The sequence below is a fragment of the Oryzias melastigma genome, linkage group LG18 (genome assembly GCF_002922805.2).
Source record: "Oryzias melastigma strain HK-1 linkage group LG18, ASM292280v2, whole genome shotgun sequence".
Lineage (NCBI taxonomy): Eukaryota > Metazoa > Chordata > Actinopteri > Beloniformes > Adrianichthyidae > Oryzias > Oryzias melastigma.
The window spans coordinates 23,038,944-23,063,917 of NC_050529.1; the positions used below are offsets into that span (position 1 = coordinate 23,038,944).

At 37.4% G+C, this 24,974-nt stretch overlaps 1 protein-coding gene across 7 annotated transcripts in view; it reads right to left on the minus strand.

Annotated features, from left to right (window-relative positions):
* The window catches only part of nrxn2b (neurexin 2b), an 802,710-nt gene that overhangs the window by 373,193 nt on the left and 404,543 nt on the right, over positions 1-24,974 (minus strand). For all 7 annotated transcript variants that reach the window (XM_024287560.2, XM_024287559.2, XM_024287558.2 and 4 more), the window contains 3 exons: positions 22,898-23,017; positions 20,931-21,312; positions 16,235-16,425 (listed from right to left, as the gene is read on the minus strand). In XM_024287560.2, coding sequence (XP_024143328.1) covers positions 16,235-16,425; positions 20,931-21,312; positions 22,898-23,017 — 693 coding nt within the window. The remainder of the gene's footprint in view (positions 1-16,234; positions 16,426-20,930; positions 21,313-22,897; positions 23,018-24,974) is intronic.

Genomic DNA, 24,974 nt, shown 5'->3' on the forward strand with positions numbered 1-24,974 from the left:
CAGTTCTCTGTTCCACAAAGTTTTACATAAAATGCCAAGTGAAATTATAAAAAAACCCAAAGAGGCCTTTGATGTAAGGGCATATGATTAAACACAGTTTGAAGTGCTCAAGGCTTTTCATATCATCAAAACCTCCTCTTTATGTTTTATCTTTAAGTAAGCATAAAAACCAACAGCCGGTAAAACCTTCCACACCGGGGCGAGATCCGGTTATGGAGATAAAACCGTCCAACTCTGGATATTTGTCACCGCTAAGAACCAGAACCTTTAGCTGAAGACAAATGAACTACAAGGTCAATTATATGTGGACTTTGTCTAATGGAGTAAGCCAATGATGTTTGCCAAGTGCTCTCCAGAATTAATGAGGACTTGACACTTCATATTTCCCATTCAGAGCTCCAGGACATCATAATCAATACAATGGATGTATTAACAGTCCCGCTGAGTGATGTCCTCAAATTAGAGCTGCGAGAAGCATTTGGCAAACAAGAAATCATCAGTATGAAGTTCAGTTTGAAGACAAAAAAAAGCAAAGAGTGCAGTTTTGTTTTTTGTTGAGATTCCACACACATAAGTGAAGCCGGCATGTGGAGGAGGAAGGATGGAAAATTATTCATACAAGTTGTTTTCTTCAGTCATCCTGTTAGTGGAGGCCACAGATGAAGAATAAGCAGAAGGTCTGCGTGCACCCGCCCACTCGTCTCAGATCACTCTGGTTGGAATATTTACATCTCAAATGCAAGTTTGTTTTTGGCAAACTTTGTCCTAGTTTGTGGATTTGTCCTGGGAACATTTTTTTCACCACATCAAATAGACTTGGCCATTCTATTGTTAGAGAAACTCAGTGAATGTAGTTTTACCATATGAAGGGGAGAGACTCACTCCAGTGAAAATTGTGTTTTTAGGTGTTTTTACCATATTCCAATAGCATTCTTCTCGTGATTGAGGACATATATTGAGAAAATTAAGATTAAAATTGCATTTCTGATTATTTTTTTGAAGTGGTTGTGAATCAGGAGAATTAGAAAAAGTGTAGTTAAAAAAAATCAAAGCCACAAGCCCCATGCACCGCTCTATTCTGATGCATCCTCTTGTAGACTAATAGATCCATGAATGCACAAGTGTCCAAACTCTTTGTAAAGAAAGACAGATATTTAATGAATCAAATGTGACATAAGTGCATCTTTGTTTTTGTTTTCTATTTTCTAATCAATGTATTTTAGTATTTCTGTAATGACTTTGAAAGATTTGTGTGTTTTGTCTTGTATTTTTCACGATCTATGCTTTAAATAAACCAAATCATCCATCCATCCATCTTCTAGACCGCTGTGTTCCTTTCGGGGTCGCGGGGCGCCGGAGCCTATCCCGGCTACTGATGGGCGAAGGCGGGGTACACCCTGGACAGGTCGCCAGTCTGTCGCAGGGCCTCAATCACACACACATTCACTCTCACAATCACACCTAGGGGGAATTTAGAGTCACCAATTAACCTATGAAGCATGTTTTTGGACGGTGGGAGGAAGCCGGAGTCCCCGGTGAAAACCCACGCATGCACGGGGAGAACATGCAAACTCCACACAGAAAAGTCCCAGCCGGGATTCGAACCGGGGCCTTCTCGCTGTGAGGCGAGAGCGCTAACCACTGCGCCACCGTGCAGCCCTAAACCAAATCAATCAATTATAATTCATCATAAAAAAACACTTTGAAAAGAGATCAAAAGAGTCCAACAAAAACAAACTTTTACCTACATAGGAGAGTGACCCTCCACTGTTTTGGAGGATGACCTGTCATGACATTTGTACTGTTGCTTGTATTTTCTGTTGAGCTTCCATGACAGGTGAATGTCTCCTCTGTGAGATCAATAAAGTTCAATTCACACTGAGGGCTGAAGCCCAGGCTTAGGCTCCTGGCTAAGATATCAAAAGATTATTAGTCAAACACTAGAGTACACTCTACATCAGAACATGGCGCTCCAGCAGCATGCCGTCCCAACAGGTCAGCAGCCGGCTAAGCTCAGCTAAAAAGAAACCGTGTTTCCTGACAGGAGCTGATGTGTCTATTAGGACAAAAGGTTGGAAGAAATCCATCATTGTGCATGCAGGGAACGACTCCACAGGCGTGTAACTGCTGAGACCATGCTGTGGAGATGCTTCTGGAGGGCTACATGTTCATGTCATGCATGAAAATAGAGAAAGTTTGTCGTCAGCATCAAAATGATCTGATTACCTTACGTTACAGTAAGAGCTAGACAGATATGAACATCAGTAAGTCTATAGTTATGAAGTAAAAATTGTTGAAAACCTGCTTGAAAACTCTAGATAGTAGTTTACATCCACTCTCAAGCCATGTTGAAAGAACTACAGGCTCTAAACGACACTAAAATGAATTTGAGAAATTGAATCTGATGATCAGGCAGGAAAAAAAGGATTGTTTTTAGAAAATCAATATCAAACAGAAAGACAAGCAAGCAGCTTGAATTCATACAGAACAGAGGTCGGCAACCTTTAACAGTAAAAGAACCATTTGGGTTCATTTTCTACTGATCAAAACCTAGAAGGAGTCACATAGTCTTACTTTAACCTTTAAGAAATTTGGGTTTGCATTCATGACCTTTTTTTATAATAAATATGAATTGTGTTAATTTATTGGCATGAACAAAAGCAAAAATCTGAAAAGAACCCAGTATCTCTCAAAATGTGATATTTTTTTAGATAGATTTAACTTATATTCAAAATAAAATGTCCTCTGTGCCAAACAGGATCATCTCAGTGCAGCTTTGGGCAGCTACTAACCAATATTGTTCAGCATAAGATAATATAAGCTATTAACTCATAAAAGATCAAACTTTTTACCAAAGTTTTGCTTTGCATATAAAATCTGTTAATTCTGGAGGTAGAGTTGAACAAAGACGTCTTCAGGTCAACAGGATGTAAAAACCTACATAGTTTATCCTCTATGTGAACCTCAGACATCAATTTATTAATGTAACTACCTGTAATCTAAACTAAATAAATGCTAATTAAGTAATCCTTACTTTAAAAAATGTATATTTTATTTTTCTCTTTTATTTATTTATGTTTTTGTTCTTTTCCCCTATTTGTCCTCAGCAGTCTTACACTGCTGGGTTTTGATATTTTAGTTTGGGGTTGGACCTTGGTAGTCTTAGTTTACAGGCTTTGTTTATTTGTTTTCTTTAGGTAGTTTTGGTTAAGGAGCTGCTGACTCAGACGGTCGACATGTCTGGATCAGCAGTCTCCATGACTTATTTTATGTTTGGTCAAAGAGCCACATGTGGATCTGAAGCTGCAGGTTGCAGACCCCTGGTCGGGAGGTATTTTACCTTTTCTTGCAATGACCAAATGTGAAGCATATAAACAAATCAAATGGTAATCAAACACTAAATATACTTTTTTGTCTGTTGACCTCTATAAATGGGGCTTTAAAAGTTCTGTCTGTTGGTTGTTGCCAAATTTTTGTCAAATTAAAATAAACCTGTTTAATTCCTGAAAATATAGTCAAAAATTACCTGTGTGCTGCCCTCTACAGGTTGGAACGAGGTATTGCAGCTGAATTTTGTGATTGGTCAACTGGTTTAAGTCCCAGAAGTTTCATGTCATCCTGCTCTGGAGGTCCAGAAAAGAAGCCCAGCCCATCTTTGATACTGTAACAGTCGGTTGTTGTTGTGTTAGCTTTAGCATGGCTCGTAACCAGGTGTTACCTTCAGTTGTCAAAAATCTACTGGCTTACACAACTTTCCAGTGGACTTGGAGTTAGAGAACAGAGGTCTAGTGCTGTTGGTATTGAATCCAGGGAATTCTGTCCTGGTGATGGATTTGAATGAATGTTTCACTCAGAATTGTTAGCTTAATACGTTAGCCTTTATTAGCTATGAAGCCAACGTCATTTTACCACCTTCAGACACGGGTACCCTTTGGACCTGCTAACCCTCAGATGCGCTACCAGGCACTGCAAAAGCAGCGGCTTAAGCCAGCAGCTTGAAGCAATAAGGTTCTGAAAGTTCTGTGGAGAAACTTGCATCACTTTGCCCGGTACCACTCCATATTGAAGACCCAGTGTATGTGACATAAAGCTAATATCATAGATCCAAGCTGCACCTCCTCTGCTCAGTCCGCCTCCACTAGCCCCTCCCTCTTTTTAGGCATTTTTTCAAATCTGGGCTGAGAATGGAGTCAGCCTCCAACCGCCCCGTTTGGTTACCCTTTAAACTAGGGTTGCAATAATATCGGTTATCAATACTTATCCTACAATAGTGGACAGTATGACATCACGCCGATAATTCCGATAAGAAAAAAATTTGCTGATGAAATTGACCAATAACTAAAAACCTAATTTGCCAATGCATTATTTGTATTGAAGAAATGTCCTTGTTTATTTGCTATTTAAGTCAAAGTCTCGACTTTTGTTCTGACCGTTGAAATGCACTTTCTTTATTTACAGATGTATGGCTGACTGGAAAAGCTAAGAGTGTTTGTACTACCTGTTGTTCAATTTATTTGCAGGTAAAACTATTTCTGCAAATGTGTTGCAATACATAAGAGTCATGCACTCCTGCTTTGTACTTGCAATTATTTTTTTTTCACTCAAGTATTTAAAAAAATGTTGGTTGATATAGGTATCGGTTGCAAGAGGCTGGAAGACATTGAGTATTGGTTGTAAAAAGTCATTATTGTGCATCACTAAATTAAACAATCCAACATTTTTGTTTTATGCTTAAAAACTTCAGACATAAAAGATTTACATTGAAAATGCAAAAATCTCCAAGTTGCTGCAATGGTTTGATTTATGCAGAAATGCTGGTAATTCAACATTTGTATTCATAATTCTTTGCATTTTAATCTGTGGGGAGAGCGTGTTGTTAAATTTAGCGAGTCCTGCTCTTTTGTGGAGCCGTTGTGCTCAGGTCTGTGAGGTTTTCAAACGGCTGCAGAACTCCCATTAATCACAGCAGCTTTTCTAAGCTGCACAGTCAAAGCAAATGTGAGACCACATTAAGCTGCCAAAGTCACATTATTGGGCAGCATCAAGGACGTACTGTACGTCTCAGTTAGACAACTTCATGTAATCTGGTCTGCTTTCATACTATGAGGACCACACTGGACCAGACCTTTTGAAAGAGTTACAGAGTCTGCTCTTTTATATTTTATATATAAACACAAATGAAAAAGAAAAACTACTGTTCGTATTCAGTCAGACACTAATTGTGCAAGTTCTTACACTTAAAAAGATGAGAGGCTTTAATTGACATCATAGGTATACCACAACTATGAGAGACAAAAGGAGAAGAAATATCCAGAAAATCACATAATGTATTTACAAATAATGATGGAAAATTTGTATTAGGAAATGACAAAAGTTCATCTCACTTTGTTGTATACACTTTGTTGGCAATGCAGCAGTAAAATGTTTTCTGTAAGTCTTTGCAACAAACTGTTACTGGTATTATGGTCCATTCCTCCATGCAGATCTCCTCTAGAGCCGGGATGTTTTGGGGCCTTCCCTGTTCAACTCTACGTTTCATCTTCAAAGCTGATAGAAGGAGACTTTCACTCTAAAGCTGACCATACATGGCCCCATTCATTCTTTCTTTCACACGGATCAGTCATCCTGGTCCCTTTGCTGAAAACAGCCCCCAAGCATTATGTTTCCACCCCCATGTTTTACTGCAGGTATGGTGTTCTTTGCATTCTTTCTCCTCCAAACGGTAGAATTCTTACCAACAAGTTCTATTTTGGTTTCCTCTGACCATATAGGACATTCTCCAATCCTCTTCTGGATCATCCAAATGTTCTCTAGCAAACTTTAGATGGCCTGCACATGTACCGGCTTTAGCAGGAGGACACATCTGCACGGTTTGTAGTGTCTTACTTTGTTATTTTGGTCCCAGCTCTCTGCAGGTCATTCACTATGTCTCCCCGTGGGGTTCTGGGATTTTTGTGTCTTTTTACCCCATGGAGTGAGATCTAGCGAGGAGCCCCAGATGGAGGGAGATGATCTGTGGTCTTGTTTGTCTTCCATGTCCTAATAGTTGATTTCTTCTCACCAAGCTGCTTATCTATTGCAGATTCAGTCTTCTCAGCCTGGTGCAGGTCAATAATAATGTTTTTTTTGGTGTCCTGAGATAGCTCTTTGGTCTTGGCCATAGTGGAGTTTGGAGTGTGACTGTTTGAGGTTGTGGACGGTGTCTTTTATATAGATAACCAGTTCAAACAGGTGTCATAAATGCAAGTAGTGAGAGGAGGACAGAGGATCCTCTTACAAAAGAAGTTACAGGTCTGTGAGAGACAGAAATCGTGAGCAAATACTTGCTCCACCATGATTTGCAAACAAATTCTTTAAAAATCAGACAATGTGATTTTCTGGATTTGTTTTTTTCACCCTTAGTCTGTCATAGTTGAGGTTTACCTGTGATACAAATTACAGACCTATCTTATTTTTTTAAGTGGGAGAACTTGCACAATTGGCGGCTGACTGAATACTTTTTTGCCCTAGGTTATATGCTTACATAACTAGAGCTGTTAAGTTTGCTAAAAAGCCAGTTTGATGGTAAACCTCTTCAGAGTTCACTTATAAGTCAGAAAAAGTCATTTTAGTGTTGACGAAACAGCTCACTGAGCATCCGAAGACCTGATAGGAATCAACCATCATCAACAGCATCAATATTGAAAAGTATTGATACTTTTTATCCCCAAAGGAAGTAGACATTTGGTTATTGACTAACTTTTAATGATAATAATAGCTAATAATTTCTGTGTCTGTGAGCAATGAGGTTTGATTTGGTGTGTTCTTTGATCACTGTTGCATAAGAAAAATATCATTTTTGATCAATATTCACACCAGTCTCTATAATTGAGTGTAAGAAACTCAATTTCTCCCTCAAACCTTGAACTATTCCTTTTCATACTTTCATGTATAAAACCAGATGGACTGAAAACGATCTCAGCTCAAGGTTTACAGGTTTAATGATTACAAAATAATAGCAAATAATGTATTTAGAGTCATCACTCCCGTCTTAAAAATAATCCTATTTAATACTCTCTTTGTGATTGACAAAATATGTAGTTTTTATTAAAAAAAAATGTTATTTTATTTTAGATGAAATCACAGAACGTGTTTGTAAGTCGACTCACTTTATTGGGTCAAAACACTGTCAACCTCAGACAAGACCAGCAGTTCAAGCTCGCCTGTAATTGGCTCCCAAGTGAAGTGTGTGGTATTGATGCCTTTGCCCATATCTGGATACATGCTGATATATTATTTATACCCATCATTAAGAGAGGTCTGACAATAAGAAAAGGCCACGAATGCAGAAATTCTCTCTAAACAATCAGACTCTGTCTTGCCAATTCCCCGGTGAACACTGAGCCAACCATTAACTTTCATTAAATGCCCTATTAAGAATCTCTGCCTCCCTCTCCATTTCTCACTCACTCCTTTCTTTGCTCCTTGTTTTGCTTCACTATCACGCTGGCTTTAATTAGCAAAGATTGAATCATTACTGATCAGAAACACAAAGCAAAAGCAAATACACACGCTGCATGTGAATGCCTCTCAGGATGTTGTGTGTTATTGACAGGGCGGGTCATTGGAAGACAGCAGGCAGAAGCAGGGAATCTGATTGCTAATTAGAGAGGTGCTCCAATCAGCAGAAACACAACAAGATGACTGGTGCCATGAATTGGCATCGATGCTGTTTTTTTGCCTTAATTGTTGCTGCTAAATTTCAAGATGTAATAATCATGTTTCTCTGTATTGTGACGCGCTTCTAAAAGCAAATGATATAGTAAAAGTGGAGACGGCAGAAACTGTAATTGCATGATAGTGTGCAATTATGACAACAGCCATCTTTAAACTGATTTCCACAATTACAGGTGCTAAAACACACTTGTGAAGCCATGAAAATGGAAGAAAACCAAAAGAGAAGCTAAAACTAGAATTTTATCAAATACATTTTATATTTGCATAACACTAAAGAGGCACTCATCTAAGCTTTATTATCTAAAACCAACTTGAATAAAAATGTGTTTTCCATGTTCTAGTAGCATTTTTCTGATGAATGGAAGACGAATATAGAGAAAATTAAGCTTAAAATTGGATTTATGAGTATTTATTTAATCCGATTTTTGTGAATCAGGAGCAGACACAAGAAATGGTAATGGCGCTCCATTCTGATGCATCCACTTGCAGACAAAATAGATCTATGAACGTCTTTGTTTTTCTCGTCTGAGTTGGTTTCAGACTCAGAACTCTTTAAATGGATAGCTCCAATATTGCTCGCCCTTTTTGTTGCACTTGTTAGTTTGGGGTTGTGAGGGGGTGTAAGCTAGTGGTAGGGCGAGTAAACACATAGATGATGGGAATTGGGGCGGGCTTTCTCTGCGCCAACAGTTCCGTTAACAACTTAGAGGGGAATTTCTGATGAACTACTGCCACTCTGCAGAAACTATGTCCTAGAAAATGACACCGATGTTTGTGATTTAGTCTAAGAACAGCAGAATCATAATTAAAAGACAAGAGTGAACACCGTAAAGAGATCTAGGGATAACTGGACTGGGTTTAAAGAGTTTGTATGTCTGCTGTTTGTGTTGGCTCAGACAGACAGAATTTTTGGTGCAACTGGTTTGCACCTCTATGGGTTAAATTTCATCATGAACCAATCTGAAACCTTGCTTACACAAGGATTTATAGTAAAGTTAAATTTTCTGAAAAAATTATTAGACTTCCTTCAATTTTCAGCATTTTCTCCGACTTGACAGTGATACCTTTCAAAATAAATAAAACAGCATAATCAACTCTGCACCATACTGAATGGCCTCCAGGAATGGACAAACAGTGAACATAGACCTTGTTATGACTGACATGTTTCCTCAGAAAGGACTTGGTGATAATGTGGGCTGGAGATGTGGAAAATAAGCTGTTAAATGAAATTATATCCTAGATCTTACCCCCAGGAATCACGGCGGTCAAAAAAGCTTTGATGTGAATGAAATGATGCTGGAAAATGAAAATGGAAACTAATTTAATACCTTACAGCAGCAAACTCACTTTCTCTTTAACTCCACGCAACTTAAGATAGCAGAAAAAGGAAATACACTAATGTGCCTTTTCCAATAGGCAGCCAGTGAGGTGCTAGACTTTACAAACAGAACTATATTTCTTAAGATCAAAACTACTCCATTGAGGAAAGTAACACAAATACCTCACTTTAAATGTCAGAGCAATAATAGTAAAGTAGATATTACTGTATAGCACGTGTCAAAGTCAAGGCCCAGGGGCCGCATACGGCCCTCCGGGTAATTCTATCCGGCCCTCCAAATAATTTTATTTAATTTTATTAATGACCTGATGTTATCTTGCGCTTGTTTCTAACTCATAACAAAATATATTTTTATGGAGAGTAAAATATTTAAGTTTAAGTTGATTTATTCTGGAATAATATTACTGTCTTTTTATTATTCATAATTATGTTAAAAAGTTACGTTTTTAAAGTTTTAAAACTTATCATTCTGCTAGCTTTTTGGACTATTTTGGCATTTACTAAGATTTTTTAGGCTGTTTTGGAGTTTAGCTAATATTTCAGCTACATGCTAGCTGTTTTGGCTAACCTATGCTTTTTTAAAAAAAGTTTTTTAGGATAATTTGGCATTATATTTTTGCCTGGCTTTTTACTTCAGCGTTTTCAGCTATCAATGTCAGGATCTTCAGCTATCATCACTAGCATCTTCAGCTGCAAAATTCAGCTTACAGCATTCACACTAGCTTTAACACAGGTAATGCAACATATCTAGTTCATAATTATGTTAAAAAGTTACGATTTTTTAAAATGTAGTTTTAGAGTGTTCAATAAATGTTTATCCTGTTCGACCCGCGACCTAAGGTGTGTTTTGGATTTTGGCCCCTTGTGCGTGCGAGTTTGACACCCCTGCTTTACAGAAAGCAGTTTGCGTCTTATTTTTGAAACCCTACACCATAATCACTTACATTTTCTTGAAAATCCCCTCACAAGTCCCACATTTATTTCATTTTGCCTTATAACCATCATTTTTGTTCTTGTACTGCTTACACAGTTTATGCTAAACATAGCAAATGTATCATCTGCGTTGATGATGCTAATTGGGACATATTCATGGCCCCCATCCCCCACCTTCACAGGGCTTTGGGGATATAATGCACAGAACAAGCTGATGAAATAATTCAGAACCTTTACATTCTCTGATGCAAATTGCTGATGCGGTTATCATATGTGTGATTTGTTTGGGTCTTATTATGCAAATGGCGTCCTGCAGTGTCTTCAGTGAGTTACATTACGCTTCCTCCTCCCTCTTTGTCGTAGTGATCCCACAAGAGGAGCAAAATGGAGCAGCGTTACACAGATTATTGAATGCAGCTGACATGTCTTTTTTCTCCTAACATCAGAAGTCAGACACAGCCCCACGACCTCTGTATCACCATTTTGGTGCTCATAATTATTGGAGCTACAAACCTCTATGGAATAACTGCTGTTTGTCTGGACTAAATACAAACAATACTCAGTATTATTACAACATGTTTATAGTTGGTTTTAATAAAAGAGAAAAGCCTATGTGACTTTTTTATGAAGTTTTTAACCACAATTCCACAGCCCAAATGTCATAAAAAGCCATTTTTCATGTTGATCTGAAGCTTCTGTTTCCAAAATCTCCTCTTAGGGGGCGTGGCTTTTGGATCTGAGCTGAGCAGCCCCGCCCCTGAAATGATTATGACAGCTCTGTGTCTCGCTAGCGTAAATCTTCACCACTGCTACATGATTCTCCAATGTTTATTGACTGTGATCAATACATTCAATCATTGGTTTCTCAGAGTTCTTGATAAAATAATCAAAGCTAACATCAAAATGCTCTTTCATTGATTTACAATCCTTTCCAACTGCGGTCAAATGAGCCGCCGTTCACATTTCCGTGGTCACATCAAGAAGCTCCGTGGAGTCTGGTGGAGATTTTCCAGCGTTCTCAGTCCTGCTACCGGAAGTATTGGATGAAACTCACACCAAAAATCCAGTGATGCTGATTTGACCACAGAAATGTGAACGGCGGCTCATTTGACTGCAGTCAATGTGAAGATACCATCTTCTCTTCTCCAGAACCTGAACTAGACACTAGGAACAGATGAGGGTTTAGTGCATGTGCAGCAGAGCTGTTGATGGGAAGAAGATCATTCATTCAAACAGAGTCTGTCCAAGACACTTTGATTGACTCTGTACTGACCACGTGCAATGCTTTATGCCCGAGGTGTGCAAGTAAGTGCTTGTGAGATGCCCGTAGAATGTCCACACAAATTATGCTAATTTCCTCTTCTCTAATAGCTAGATGGCACACAGAGAGACACTTGAACAACACTAACAGGCTTCCTGCGTAGTGCACAGGATTAGGAGTATGGAGTTATTTTTGTGCCTTTATTCCAACACAGCACTCACTGTATTGAGCGTAAAATTTTACAAAATTTGTGTGCTCAAAAATTGAAAATGCACTTGAAACTCAAATATATATACAAAAAAAAACAATTATACTCTTGAAACTTAAAAATATGTTAAATCAAAACAATCTTCACTGCACTAGAAACAGAGCAGGGCACTGCATTACAAATATGCCACAAAAGCTAGCCAATCACAGACAGACAGCCCATCAATCTTTGAGCTGATTGGAAGAATCTCTTACCAATCAGCATCAACCTTCATGGCAATTTCTTTAATTGGCTGGCTTTTGTAGCATATTCAGTGCGCAGAAGAGAGAGAATTTCTCTTGATTACCGTATTGTCCGGAATATAAATCACTTTTTTTTTCATAGTTTAGCCAGGGGTGCAGCTTGTACTCAGGAGTGACTTATTTGTGTTTTTTTAAGACATCAAAAGCCTCATATATTCGTTATTTTCCTAGTAAACACTGGTTGTCCTTTAGCGGTTGTTTCCTCTAACAACCACTAGAGGGAACTACATCTAAGTATAAGAATTTTTCTACTGACAGTGGCAGAAGAAGTGTCTTCCTAAAGAAAAATGGAAGAGAATCCGACTGTTTTTCTCTTAAACTTAGATATTTATCTTATACAGATCAAAAGATTGGTATTCTTGTATTTATTTTTTTAGCTTCGCTGGGCTAGGTGGATATGTTCTGAAATGTCAGACTTTTCACCCAAAAGTGCTACCTGTACTCCAGAGCAACTTATATATGGTTTTCTTTATCTTCTCGATTCAACATTTTTTTTGCTCTTGCGATTTATGCTACAAAAAATGCTTTAAGTATTTTTCAGTTTCAAATGCAAAATAATTTTTTGGGCACGAAAGTTTAAAGTTGTATGAACACTGAGTGTTGCGCTTGGAATAAAGGCACAAAAATCCCTCCATACCAATGAGGTAACATAACGGTAATGTAGATTTGGTTACATCTCACAGCCTGTGCATCTGCAGTGTACTGCTGTTCCTCTCAACACGTGTGTTGATTTTAAAGGTTGGTCATGCAGGAGTGGCTGTACAGAACACTGTGACCATTAAAAGCCCTTAAAAGCATTTTTATGACATAATAGAGAAAATGGCACTATGGTAATTACCCTTCACCTCTACAAAATATAATGAGAGTGAAGGGAAACATAAAAATGGATGTGCATTACTAATAGATGACCGGACTAACATGTTTTGTTTCTATCTTAGGTGGAAATGCTAAATTATAGAAACAGCTCAAAAGGACAAATCTGTTTCACAGCAGGCTCAATGGCTAAACATTGTGCGGGGAATTTACACAAGAGTTCTCAGGAGCTGAATCAGTCATCATGAATAAACCTTTAAAAACATTTGTCTGATCTAAACCCATGTATCTGTGTCCCTGATCAGAGTTAGAAAACATCTTAGACCTGCTGCACAGATGTTCACCTTTATCGTCTCTGTAATGAAGACTAGTGCTGCCACATAAGATTATTTTAATAGTCGACTAATCATCAATAATAGTTTTCCGATTAGTCGACTAATCGGGTCATGTGCAAACAGGATGAAAAGCACGCATCTAAACTATCATTATCTTTAAACTAACCAAACATATATTTATATATATATAGCATTTGGGATAATGTTAGTGTGAATGCTGTAAGCTAATTTTGGCTGATGAAGATGCTGAAAATGATATCTAAAAACGCTGAAGCTGAAATATTAGCTAAACTACTTTATAGACAAAAAAAAATGCAAAATAAGAAGCCAGAAAAAATCTTAAATTAGCCAAAAAAAGCTAGCATGTAAATAAAATATTAGCTAAACTCGAAAACAGCCTAAAAAACTGAAACAAGTGTAAATTAGCCAAAACAGCTAGCATGTAGCTAAGATATTAGCTAAACTAAAAAATACCCCTAAAAAAATGAAAAAAAGCCTAAATTAGCCACAATAACTAGCATGTAGTTGAAAACTTAGGCAAACTCAAAAATAGCCTAAAAAAACAGGGGAAAAAAAGCCTAAATTAGCAAAAGAAAGGCTAGCATGTAGCTGAAATATTAGCTTAACTCCAAATACAGGCTAAAAAATCTTATTAACTGCCAAAATAGTCCAAAAAGCTAGCATAATGCCATTAGAACTTTCAACTTTACTACACTCTGACTCCATATAATATAAAGTAATGACTAATCGACTATTAATACTCGTGGAAGTCCTAATGAAGGCCACCAGGCTTCATTCCATCTCCCCCACAAGCATGATGGAAAGACAGAAACCAGGGAAGGTTTCATCTCGGGTCCCTGAGACTGAAGAGCAGCGATGAAGGAACGAGGACGGATGGGGTTTAAAGACTTTTAGGCATCAAAGCCGCCATTCAGGATGAAGTGGCCAGAATCTGGAGTACATTAGGAACATGGCCCCAAGCAATGGACTGCTAAGTGAATGCCTCAGGCAGCAAAAAGCCAGTGAGGAAGAGGAGTAGCAGAAGTTACCACCATCCAAGGATAACCCCTTAATCGGTGTAAAGAAAAAAAATAAAATAAAACCTTTAATGTTTGAAAACGTGTAAGAAAGCATAAAATCACATCACTTTCAGCCAGTGATGATATAGTTTATTTTGAAGCACAACAAACCATTAAATTATTTTTTTAAGAGTCAAAATGAAACAATTTGATATGAAACATTTTGTTGCTACTGTTTTTTATACAATTAACTGTACTTGGAAATGGAAGAACTACGTCTGTACAATAGAGTATGTGGAACATGTCTGAAGACACGCTTGTGTGTGCTGCTTCCTGACAAAGAGGGATGCCTTGAAGATTTGTGTTCGTCCAAAAAACAAAGAAAAGGAAGGCCGAGAACAAGAAACCCATTTTTTTCTCCCCATTTTCTCTGTGCAATTACAGATAAAGCTCAGAGAATTGGGTTTCTGTTTCTTTGAAAAACAGGCTAAAATAGTGTTAAGGGAGAGCAAAGAAAATCTGAGGAGTGACATACTGTTACTGCTTCTTTTGTTTAATTTGTAAAGCTTTGTGTGTGAAGGCTGAAAAACGCGACACATGTAAGTGCACACAAATTAAAAAAGAGAGGAACAAGCGCGTTATCAAGTTTTACAGCACATTTCGTGTAAAAAGAGACCTCCTCAACCTGTGCACAGTCAGACGCGGTGCTGTGGTCTTTGAGCTGCACAGTCGGCTTCAGCGCGGGAGGGGTGGGGAAGGGAGGGGGGGTTGTCACAGAAGAAACACAGAGAAATGTTGGAATGCCCAATTAGACAGGGGAATTGAGAAAAGACATTCTCCTTTTTCTCTCCATAGACCTGAGGGGCAAGATCTTAAATTCTCACCACTAACAGTCAGATGCCTCAATCTATCGCCACTGCAGGTTTGCACCGCACAAAACAAACACAAGATATATATAAGATATATATATATATATATATATATATATATATACATATTACTTATTGATGATTTCTTTATGTTTTGAGACAATAATACATGGATATATGTATCATTGATAAAAGAGAATCATTCCAAAACTTTGCTCGACGTTACCACCACTTCAATGATTATCTTTGTGCCAAACCTTGACCTGGTTTTTTGTTCAAGCCTAAAGACACTGCAATCTGGGATATGACAGAGTCAATATCAGAGTGAGACATCCAAACAGTCCTAATGGTAACATGACACAACCAAACATCTGACTTCCAGTACACAAGCAATTATATCAACTGCCAGTTCTAGTTTACCAGCTGGCCCTCCATGCTGCACCTATGGTTCCATACACATAGCATCCATTCATCCTCATGGTGCACAAGGGCAAGAAAAATACTAAGCATTGATTGTATATAAGAACTGGAATGAGTAATAATAGTTTACTTGTAGCTCCAATCAAATGCATTCAATTGCTGGCATGTTGGAGCCAGACAACATCTCTAAGCAGTGATTGGTCCAAAATCTGTCAAATGTTTACAACTTTAAGCCTATATATATATCATGGTAATAAATCATCAAAATCAAAATTATATCAAAGCAAGAACGGTCATTCTGACCAATAGAATGACAGAGTAACAGCTGTTCTATAGAAGACTTTGGAATTTTGGCTTCTTGGAGCCAGCAGGTACTTCCTGTTTGTAACGCCAGGTGGGAGGAGTCACTCAGTTCAGTTCTCTACATACAGTCAATTATATTAAGTCAAACAGGTCAAAATTCAGTAAGATTAATTATAACTTTTGAGAAAAGTTAGATAGATAATAATCACATTTTTGAATAAGAACTCAGAAGAAAGCAACATGAAAACAGCACAACAACACTTAACAGTTGTTTACTTTAGAAATATTGATTTACTTATAGCTGGCTTTGATTTTTTTCAATCATTTTCTCATCTAAGTTGTAAGATTCAGGTCTCATCAGGACACTTATTGACAAAGAATGTCGATTTGTTTATGTTTTGCTTCACTTTTTCACTTGTGTGTCTTTTGTGTTTGTTTTCATTTTTTTGAATTACTACTATAATAGCCTTTTTCATATATAAGACCAATTACTCATTTTGCTGGGGTTGATCTTTCTTTTGCTTTATGTGTAGCATCAATAAAACACCTTTATACTAGAGTGTTCATAATTGTCAATAAACTGAAATGAACAGAGTTATGGTTGACCTCAAACCCCCTTTTACGTCAGTCAGCAGCACAAGAAAGCACAACAAAAGTCCACCTACACAAAACCTACAAAACCAGCCAACTCCTGAAACTCCTGCACCGTGATTTACCTTTGAGGTCCAAGTTCCGCGCGCCGTTGGAGTGCTGAGTGACGGTGCGTGAGTCGATCTTTAGCGTGTGCACGTTGTTGGCATCCCGAGACACCACCACGTTGTGCCACTGGTTATCATTCAGCGGCTTGTCCGAGTTCCCCTTCATCAGGGACGGGCCGTTTCCAAGATCAAAGACATAATGAACAAATCTGGAAAGAAATACGAATATTGTCATGAATGAACTCTCATTTTACTCTAAGGTAGTTTCTGCTATATTTTATTACTTTATAATTATTTTATTTGCATGTTTTTGACACGTGTGATCCACTTTTATTTATTTTACTGGGAAAATGCTGATTATTATTTTTCTCAAGTGTAGTTTGTTACGTTTCAATTGTATAATAACTATTTCTGCGTTGTGTATCCTTCTGATTCACTCTTTTTTGTTAAGAAGGTAACAAAGCCTTTATATCTCATGTGTAACTTTATTAAGTCTTAAACAGTCCTCACTTTAGAACAGGTGACAAAAACAGTTAATTAACAAGTACTAAATGTTTTACAACATTAGTTAATTTGGGTTTATAAATGATTCATTAACAGATTAACAGTACATGTCTAAAAATGTAGATGTATAATTATACTATAACAAGGTTTTTGAAATCATTTATGCACTTTGTAAATGACCTTACAACTTAAAGAACCACCTCTAAAAAGCTGTTTTGTAAATCATTTAATGCTGAATTTCAAACGATTAATTGTTAATGAATAAAGTCTTAACATACCATTAATAAACACATTATAGTAATCATTTTTAATCATGAATAAAGTGTTAATAACAACACATATAAGCAACTTACTAACGCTTAGTAAAATAGGAGAAAGGCTTTATAAACAATTAGCTGTAAACTCATGCCTAATTAATGCTTAATTAATACTTTACTCATGCTTAACCAATGCTTTACTAACATTTAATAAAGTAAAAGTGAGGTTTTATAAACAATTAATTAAGTGTTAACTAATGCTTGCCTAATGCTTGACTAATACTTAATGAAGAAGGAGTGAGGATTTATAAATGATAAAGTGTTAACTCATGCTCGACTCATGTTCACCTATAGCTTAAGTCATGCTTTACTAATACTTAATGAAGTAGAAGTGAGGCTTTATGAATGATAAATTAAGTCTTAAATAATAACCAATGCTTAACTAATACTCGAAGCAGAAATGAGGTTTTATTAACTATTACTTAAGTGTTAACTAATGCTTAAAAGTGTGTAAACATTATCAAGTGTTACACACTCTAATTAATGCTAGATCTGATACCGCTGTCTAATCCTAGCATACTTTAAGGACACACAAAAGGGTACAATTAATTTAACTTTGACTCCCACTTCCTAAATGTCTAAAACATCTTTAAAAAGAGGCTTCAAACCGAGTTTTTTACATTTTTTCTCTGCATTTCTAACTGGGTTGGCATGTGGAAAGAAACCAGCTCCTTTTCTGTTTACAGCCAGGAGGTGGACCGCGGCCCTCTTTTGGAGAAAACTGGCTGTTCTTTGGGTTTTTGGATTCAAACTAATGTGGCAGATTTATTCAGGTGTTTTCTGTAATGTGTGTCCAGCTCTTTGTGTTGCTGTGCGACTCTGTGGAAAAACCAGCTTATAGCTTTATATTGTAAACATGTTAAATGCAAAAGAAAGACGTATGGAGCAGCAAACATCGACTTAGGTAATCATCAAAAGACGTAAACCCTCGAAACAGAACATGTTACTTTCAGAATGAGCTGTTTGATTCTTTAGTAAAATAGTGTGAAGCACGATAGAAATAAATGCACTGACTTCAAACTCACAAATATTCCACACTCTAAAAATAATTGTAATTTAAAGTACAAAATTTAAATAAATAACAAAAACTTAGATCACAAACTGTTTTTGAATGATATATTTTTACTAAATAATAATCTCAAATTCACAGCAGTAAACTCCTCAACTGATGCAAAAATAGACGTTTTAATGAAATGTTACGGTTCTTAAAGAAGATAATGTTAAACAAAGTCCTCCCTGTGTTCTCCGCGTTCAGCTGGAGCCGGTATCTATGGAAACAACATTTACTCAGCAACATCAAACTGCTGTTTTTTTAATAGCATCTGGAGCAAATAAAACATGGCTAAATTAGAACAAAATGACTGCAAATGAAGCCAAATAATACAAAACAAAGACAAATGCAGACTATTTTAATGTTGTAAGAAAACCTTGTTAACAGCGTTTTACACATTAGCGTGTGGATTGCTGGGAAGTTTGCGCGGCTGAATCAGGACAAAACGAAGGGTTTTTAATTGTTGGTCCCGAGGCTGAGAGCAGAGAGGGTGCTTAGGAGAAAGCTGCTTAGTAGAAATATTTCTGTGTGTCAACGTGAGGAACCTCAGGCTGATCCAGGATGCAGATCTGGCTTTGAAGCCCACATAAACAACACAGCAAAGACGACCTTTTATCATCTCTGGAACATCTCCTGAGTCAGACCCTTTCTCAGCAGCACACAGATATTAATCCAGGCATTTATTACATCCAGGATTGATTATTGCTACGGCCTTCTTACTGATCAAACAAAACAACAGAAAACAAGCTCGATCGGAAGTAGAGAGAGGGAGCGAATAGCAGTAGTTTTGAAGTGTCTGCAGCTTTTGGATCAATTTTAGGGCTCTTTAATTGGCTTATGAATGCTTTAATAGTCTGGGGTCGTCTTACTTAACCGAACTGCTTTTACCTTATGAACCTCCCAGAGCCCTCAGATCCTCAGATGCAGGTCTGCACCTACAGGTCTGCTTCTGAGGATCACAGGAGGGTCAGCTGAGGATCATCTGAGGATTACAGCTCAAGAGTCAGAAAAAAGCCCAAGTCTGTGAGCCATGTCTGTGAGATGGCCTCCTTAAGGATCCGTGGAGTTCGTTTATTAAAAAAGACGCTAAAAATCGACATTTTATTCATTAAATTATTGTTTTAATGAATCACTGCTATCATTAAATTAATATTTAAAACCCAAATAAAACGATAAAAAAAAAAATATTGGTGTTAAGTTTAAAAAATAAACTGAATGTCTGAAACTTTCTGCAATTCTAATTTAAACTAAATAATCAAAAGACAAACACTAAGTACAATCAAAATTTTACTGTTGCTTAAAGTCAGCAAAAGAAAAAGAAAAAAAACATGAAGAAATCCCTGATCATGCCGTGGAGTCAAACTCACAGTTCATGCATGAGAAAAAGATAAAGTGCAACTGTGTTAACCAGTGAGTCACAGTGAACAACTGGAATTAAAGGTGTTTTTGATGCCCACATGTGACACAACAAAACGCTGCTTTGAACACGCTAGAACAGTGTTTTTAACACAATAAAACAATGCTTTTTACCCCTGTCTTGGGACAACACAGACATTTTCTTTTCCCAGAGCCATTGAATGTACCAGGATACCACCCTCACCAATTTTGATTGGTCCCTCATGTTAGCCCCACCCCCATGCACCTGAGTGGGGACAAACCTTTTAAACCTGAAATTTTCCTGTAAAAAAAATTGAAAAAAGAGTGCTGAAAGGAAAAAAACATTAATAAATAAAACTGAAAATTTGAGTTTTGAAACCTAAAAACTGAAAATCTGAAGCTGAAAATGATTAAGTTTATATTAGAGTTACAGAAAGTTTCAGACACTATTATAATTATTTATTTTTCATTTTTGTGCAAAAACAGTATTTTTTTTGTTTTATTTGGGTTTCAAATACGAATATCCTCTTCACTTTTTTCTTTTTTGTATCGTTTATTTTTTTGGTTTTTGATTTTTTTTTTTGTAATGCTTTAACCTGCCTATCAGTTTATTAGTCTTAACCAAATATGAAGCAAAACAGTGTTTTGATTGAACACTTAATTAGGAAGCTAATGTTTCTATGATCAATTAGGTGTTAACAACTGACAACATTTCATCGTTTTTATTAGTGCTGGGTATCAATTTTCTGGATCGATTTGTTTCCGATTTTTTTATTCATTCTTTCGATCCATTAATTTCAGTTCGATTCAATTCAGTCTTGTTTCCACATTTAGAGACATTTGTTTAGAAATACAGATTGGTAAGAGCGCATTCTCAAACAGAGAAGCTCCAAAAATTGTTCTGCTTCTCCTGGAGGGCATTTCAGTTTGGCCACTAGGAGGCGATCACACTATAGCATTACACCTTATTCCAGAAGAAGAAGACAGTATGAGCAAAAAATTGTGCTTTAGACCACAAATCGTTACTTTAAAAATATTTATTTTAAAGAATTTGAAAAATTCATGCCTGTGAGTTTATAAAGATGTTAATTTAGTCAGAATGTGGGAAATCACATTATACATTAGCATCAAGCTAGCAGACTTTATGAGTTGGATTGATCTCTATTTTAATGGATTGATGGATTGATCTATTAAGCTTAGATCAATTCAGATCAATTAATCAATTTTATCAACCCAGCTCCATAGTTTTCATTACTCTTTATCTTTTAATTGTAGTTGTATTTTCTGTTAGTTGTGGTTTTTAAACTCCCATACCCTCTGCAGTCTAACAGCATTTCCTGTTTTACTACTTTCTAAATTGTTTTTTTTATTTACACGGGTCCTGTCAAACCCTTTGATACCTGACAATGTGTGATGAATAGAACAGCAGAAAAGGATTCAGGAGGATAATTGAAGAGAAACGAACCCTTTCACCAGTTCCACGACTATAAAGTCACTCCCGTCTCCTGAGTTGAAGAGTATCAGGCCATCCGGCGTGGTGGTTTTGAACTGGAAGAAGAGGTGCATGGAGGCATAGGCTTGCAGCGTGGCCAGCGCTAAATAGCTACTCTTCGTTCGAAATGTCACCGGATCTGCAATGATGTGACGCATGCCGAAGCGGGCGTTCAGCTCGCAGTAAGATATGTCCCCGTTTTTACACTGGTCCAAGTACGGGACGCCGTTGAAGGTCAAGCCCTGGAGGTGGCCGATGAAGTTTGACGGCACCACGGAGATGAACCGGCGCTCGGTCATGATGCCCGTCTCAATGTTGTGGAACTCGAGCCGAGTGTGGGCACCAGTCATCTGGCCTGGAGAGAGGAGAAGACACAGAACTCAACTGGAACACATCACCACAACAGTCACGTTTAGCTATACTTCTTATACATTTTCACATTTAGAATTACTACTGATACTACTGACTGTATATGAGAACTGGAAAGAGTGAACTCTCATCTCTTTCTTCCAAATAGGAAGTACCTGCTGGTTCCAAGAAGTCAAAATCCCATAAACTTGTATAGAGAAATAAAAGTCAGATTGCTCTGATACTTTTTTTTAAAAACATGATTTTATGTTATTATTTTTTTATTTTTTTTTTATTGCAAGGCATTTAAGTTACAAACTGGCCAATCAGGCGTCTCAATAAAAGTAGGTGGAGCTTTCTGGCTTTCACATCCAATGTTCAAAACCTTTGACAGCTTTCCAGTGACCCGCTTTCAAGTGTTAGGGATGTGGTTGCCATGGAAACAAGGACTCAGACGTCGTCTGGCTCCAACATGGTGGTGTGCAAAAATGGCGACTCTTTTGACTTCATTTGGTAGCAGCCAGAAGAAAGCCATTCGCTATATGGGTGATTTATTTTTATTTTATTTATTTCATTTATTCATTTCCACAGGATAAACCGAAACATTAAAACAACACAAGCTGATGTCACACTTACCCAGTCCAGCTCTTATATACAGTCAAGGACTAATACATATCGAAGTCAAGTTAGTAAATATTCATATATATATTATGCACTAAAATAATTGATTCATTAAACATATTTAAATGAATAATTAGTGTTTAATAAATGTATCAACTCCTGAAATGGATTTGATTTGCCTGCTAAACAGCAGGTGTGAGGTACCGAGCTTCATGGCTCTGGCTCAGTTAATGATGGGCAGATTTTATGGTGCAAGTGTGAAGTAAATTATACAATCATAATGCAGAAAATCTCCTATTAGTGCTCTGCACTACAATGCTTTTACTGTGTTTATGTGGAGTAATTAGATTTCTAAGCTTGTGATTAAAATGCCTTTTGCACTCCAGCCCAGCCGCTCCACAGACTCCCTCCTGGGAGGTTTTCTCTTCTTTTTCCGCACATGATCCAGTTTGTGAACCAGCCAGGACCACACAGGGTCATTCCTTGCTTCTGGCCTCAGCATGCCCACTCGTTTTCAATCATGCAGCTCACACCTTTTTCTCACCTCTTCCTCATTTTTTTCCCCGTGTCCTTCCATCATTTCGCCCGAGGTCACAATACTGAGTGCCTGCGACTCCATCTCATCTCTTGACCTTTCATCCCTCTGTTGCTATTTTCTTAGCGGTCGGCAGAGTCTGTTCTTTTGAAGTCTATGCACAGCAACTCAGATTTAGGTGCACGTGTGAGTAAAAAGCTCAATATAAATTGCATTTACCTGATTTTTTTTTTTTATACTCATAACATGTTTTTCTGAGTGTAGTGAGACTTCAGTTTGCTTTTCTGCCTCTGGCGGTGTTTTTAAATGAGACGATGTGATTCAGTTTGATGTAGGTGTGTGACGAATTCTAAAAACATTAAGATCCATTTTAGTCTTTCTCAGTAAATGCACCGTTTTTTTCCCTCGTTTTTGTCATCCTAAAGACACAAATTACCTTCCACTGTGACATTATCCACAGAGAGCTGCAGGCTCTTGCCTCTCCGCACCACCTTCACCGTGTGCCACTCGTTGTCGTTTAGCTTCTGACCCGCAAACAAGGTCTCAGGTCCTTTACCTGTGGAAGGAGACAGTCAAATGACCAGACGGTACAGAAGGGATCACCCATACATGCTTCTGCAGATGCATTCTCGTGGGAGAGGAGTAGGGATGGGCGATATATCGGGTCCAGTATCAATATCGGACGATATTTGCAAAATTTGAGTTTATTGGTATCGGATCGATGCTAAAAAAAAATCCACAGGTGTTGTTCAGACTGTTTTCAGATCTACCTTAGTTATGACATCATGGATACTTGTTCCTTGATGATGGAAAGTAGTGCTGGGCGGATTGATCCAAAAGTATCGATCTCAAGTATCGGATCGATAAAATATCAATATTTCCACTCTATTGAAATGCAAGTTGTTTTTGACAAGTTACTTTTCAACTGTTTTTAATGTTCTATTTATAGGCTAAGAAGTTAAAAAAAAATCTTTTTTTATTGTTAAACATTCAATTTTTGTATCATAGTTACTTGTTTCTTTTGGTTTGACTGTTTTCAATTCACTTCTTCACCTTTTAATTAATTTCAAGAATTTTTTATTTTATTAAACTATTTTCCATTTAATTGAAAATATTTTTCTAATTCTGTTCTTATGTCTATCGAGTAATTTAATAAAGGGAAACTTACAAAAAAAAAGAAAAAAAAAAACATTCACAGTGATTTTAGGGTTCATGTCACATCCACTGCATTTATGAAAAATATTGATATTGGTATCGATATCGGGGATAATGTCCAGAATCAGATCAATACCCAAATGCTCAGAATTGCGCAGCCCTAATTCAAAGCCAATAATTTTCAGTTGCATCTAAGTCAGTAAACGGTCTGAATGTTTTCATTAATATTGTCAAAGTTTTAACGTGATACTCGTTCCTATGAGATAATATGCTGTATGGTAACCCCTATGCTATCCTCGACATGTTTACATTAAAAGTGGGGTCATCTGGTCCCCAAAAGACCTTATTTCTTCAAGGATTTTTTTTATCTTCACTGGTGTCCGCAGCAGACATACAACCTGGTCCACTTTTGTCATGGGAGATATCGCACATCAACATAAGGGTGGGGTCATCTGGACCCCATAAGAGAGCACAAGGGTTTTAAAAAGGTCAAGTATATTTTCCTTGAAAAGTAAAAGAAAAGTTTTTATTAAGAAACAAAAAGCTAATCTAAATTTGGTGTGATACTAAAATATTGACAACAAATATCGTAAATTGGTCATTGTTGCAGGGGAAATATCGGTTATTAGTATCAGCCAAAAAGAAAAGGATATCTGCCCATCCCTAGAGAGGAGATTAAAAAAAGAAAACCTGAATGTTTGCAAAGCAAAACACTATTTCTTAGCTGCAAATAAAGGATTTGATTTGAAGGAATCCTCCTAAAAGGTAAATAAGGAGAATAACCAACAACTGTAGACACTCTGCTATAAAAATCATGTTTGTTCTTTCAGAAAAGCATTTTCTTGTCGTACTTCACCAAACAGAAGAGTCTCTTTAAGTGCTCCATAAGTGGAGGAGACAGTTTAACTGCTCATTCCTAAAACCACTTTCCTCTAGAATTCCCTCTCTCCTTCTCTGCCTCCCCCCCATGTGACAGTGCCTCACTGGAGGAGACAACTCATCGTACAAACATATTGAGTCTTATAGAAGTATCTGCATGAGTAGGCTATTGCTGCAGCTCTATAACAAACACATCTGTTAGAGGAGAGTAAATTCAGCTGGTATTGAGGATACAACAGGATATTATTGTTTTTAATGGAAAACTGGTCCAAATAGCAGCAGGGCCAGGCGCTGCAAACAGCTCTGACCTATTTCCTGTTGCGAGCCGCGACCAAATCTCAAGAGCCATGACCAAATCTTGTGGGTCGCAACCAAATCTCATGGGTTACAACTCAAATCTCGTGGGTCGCAACTCAAATCTCATGGGTCACACCTCAAATCTCGCGGGTCGCGACCAAAACTCTAATGGTTCGCGACTC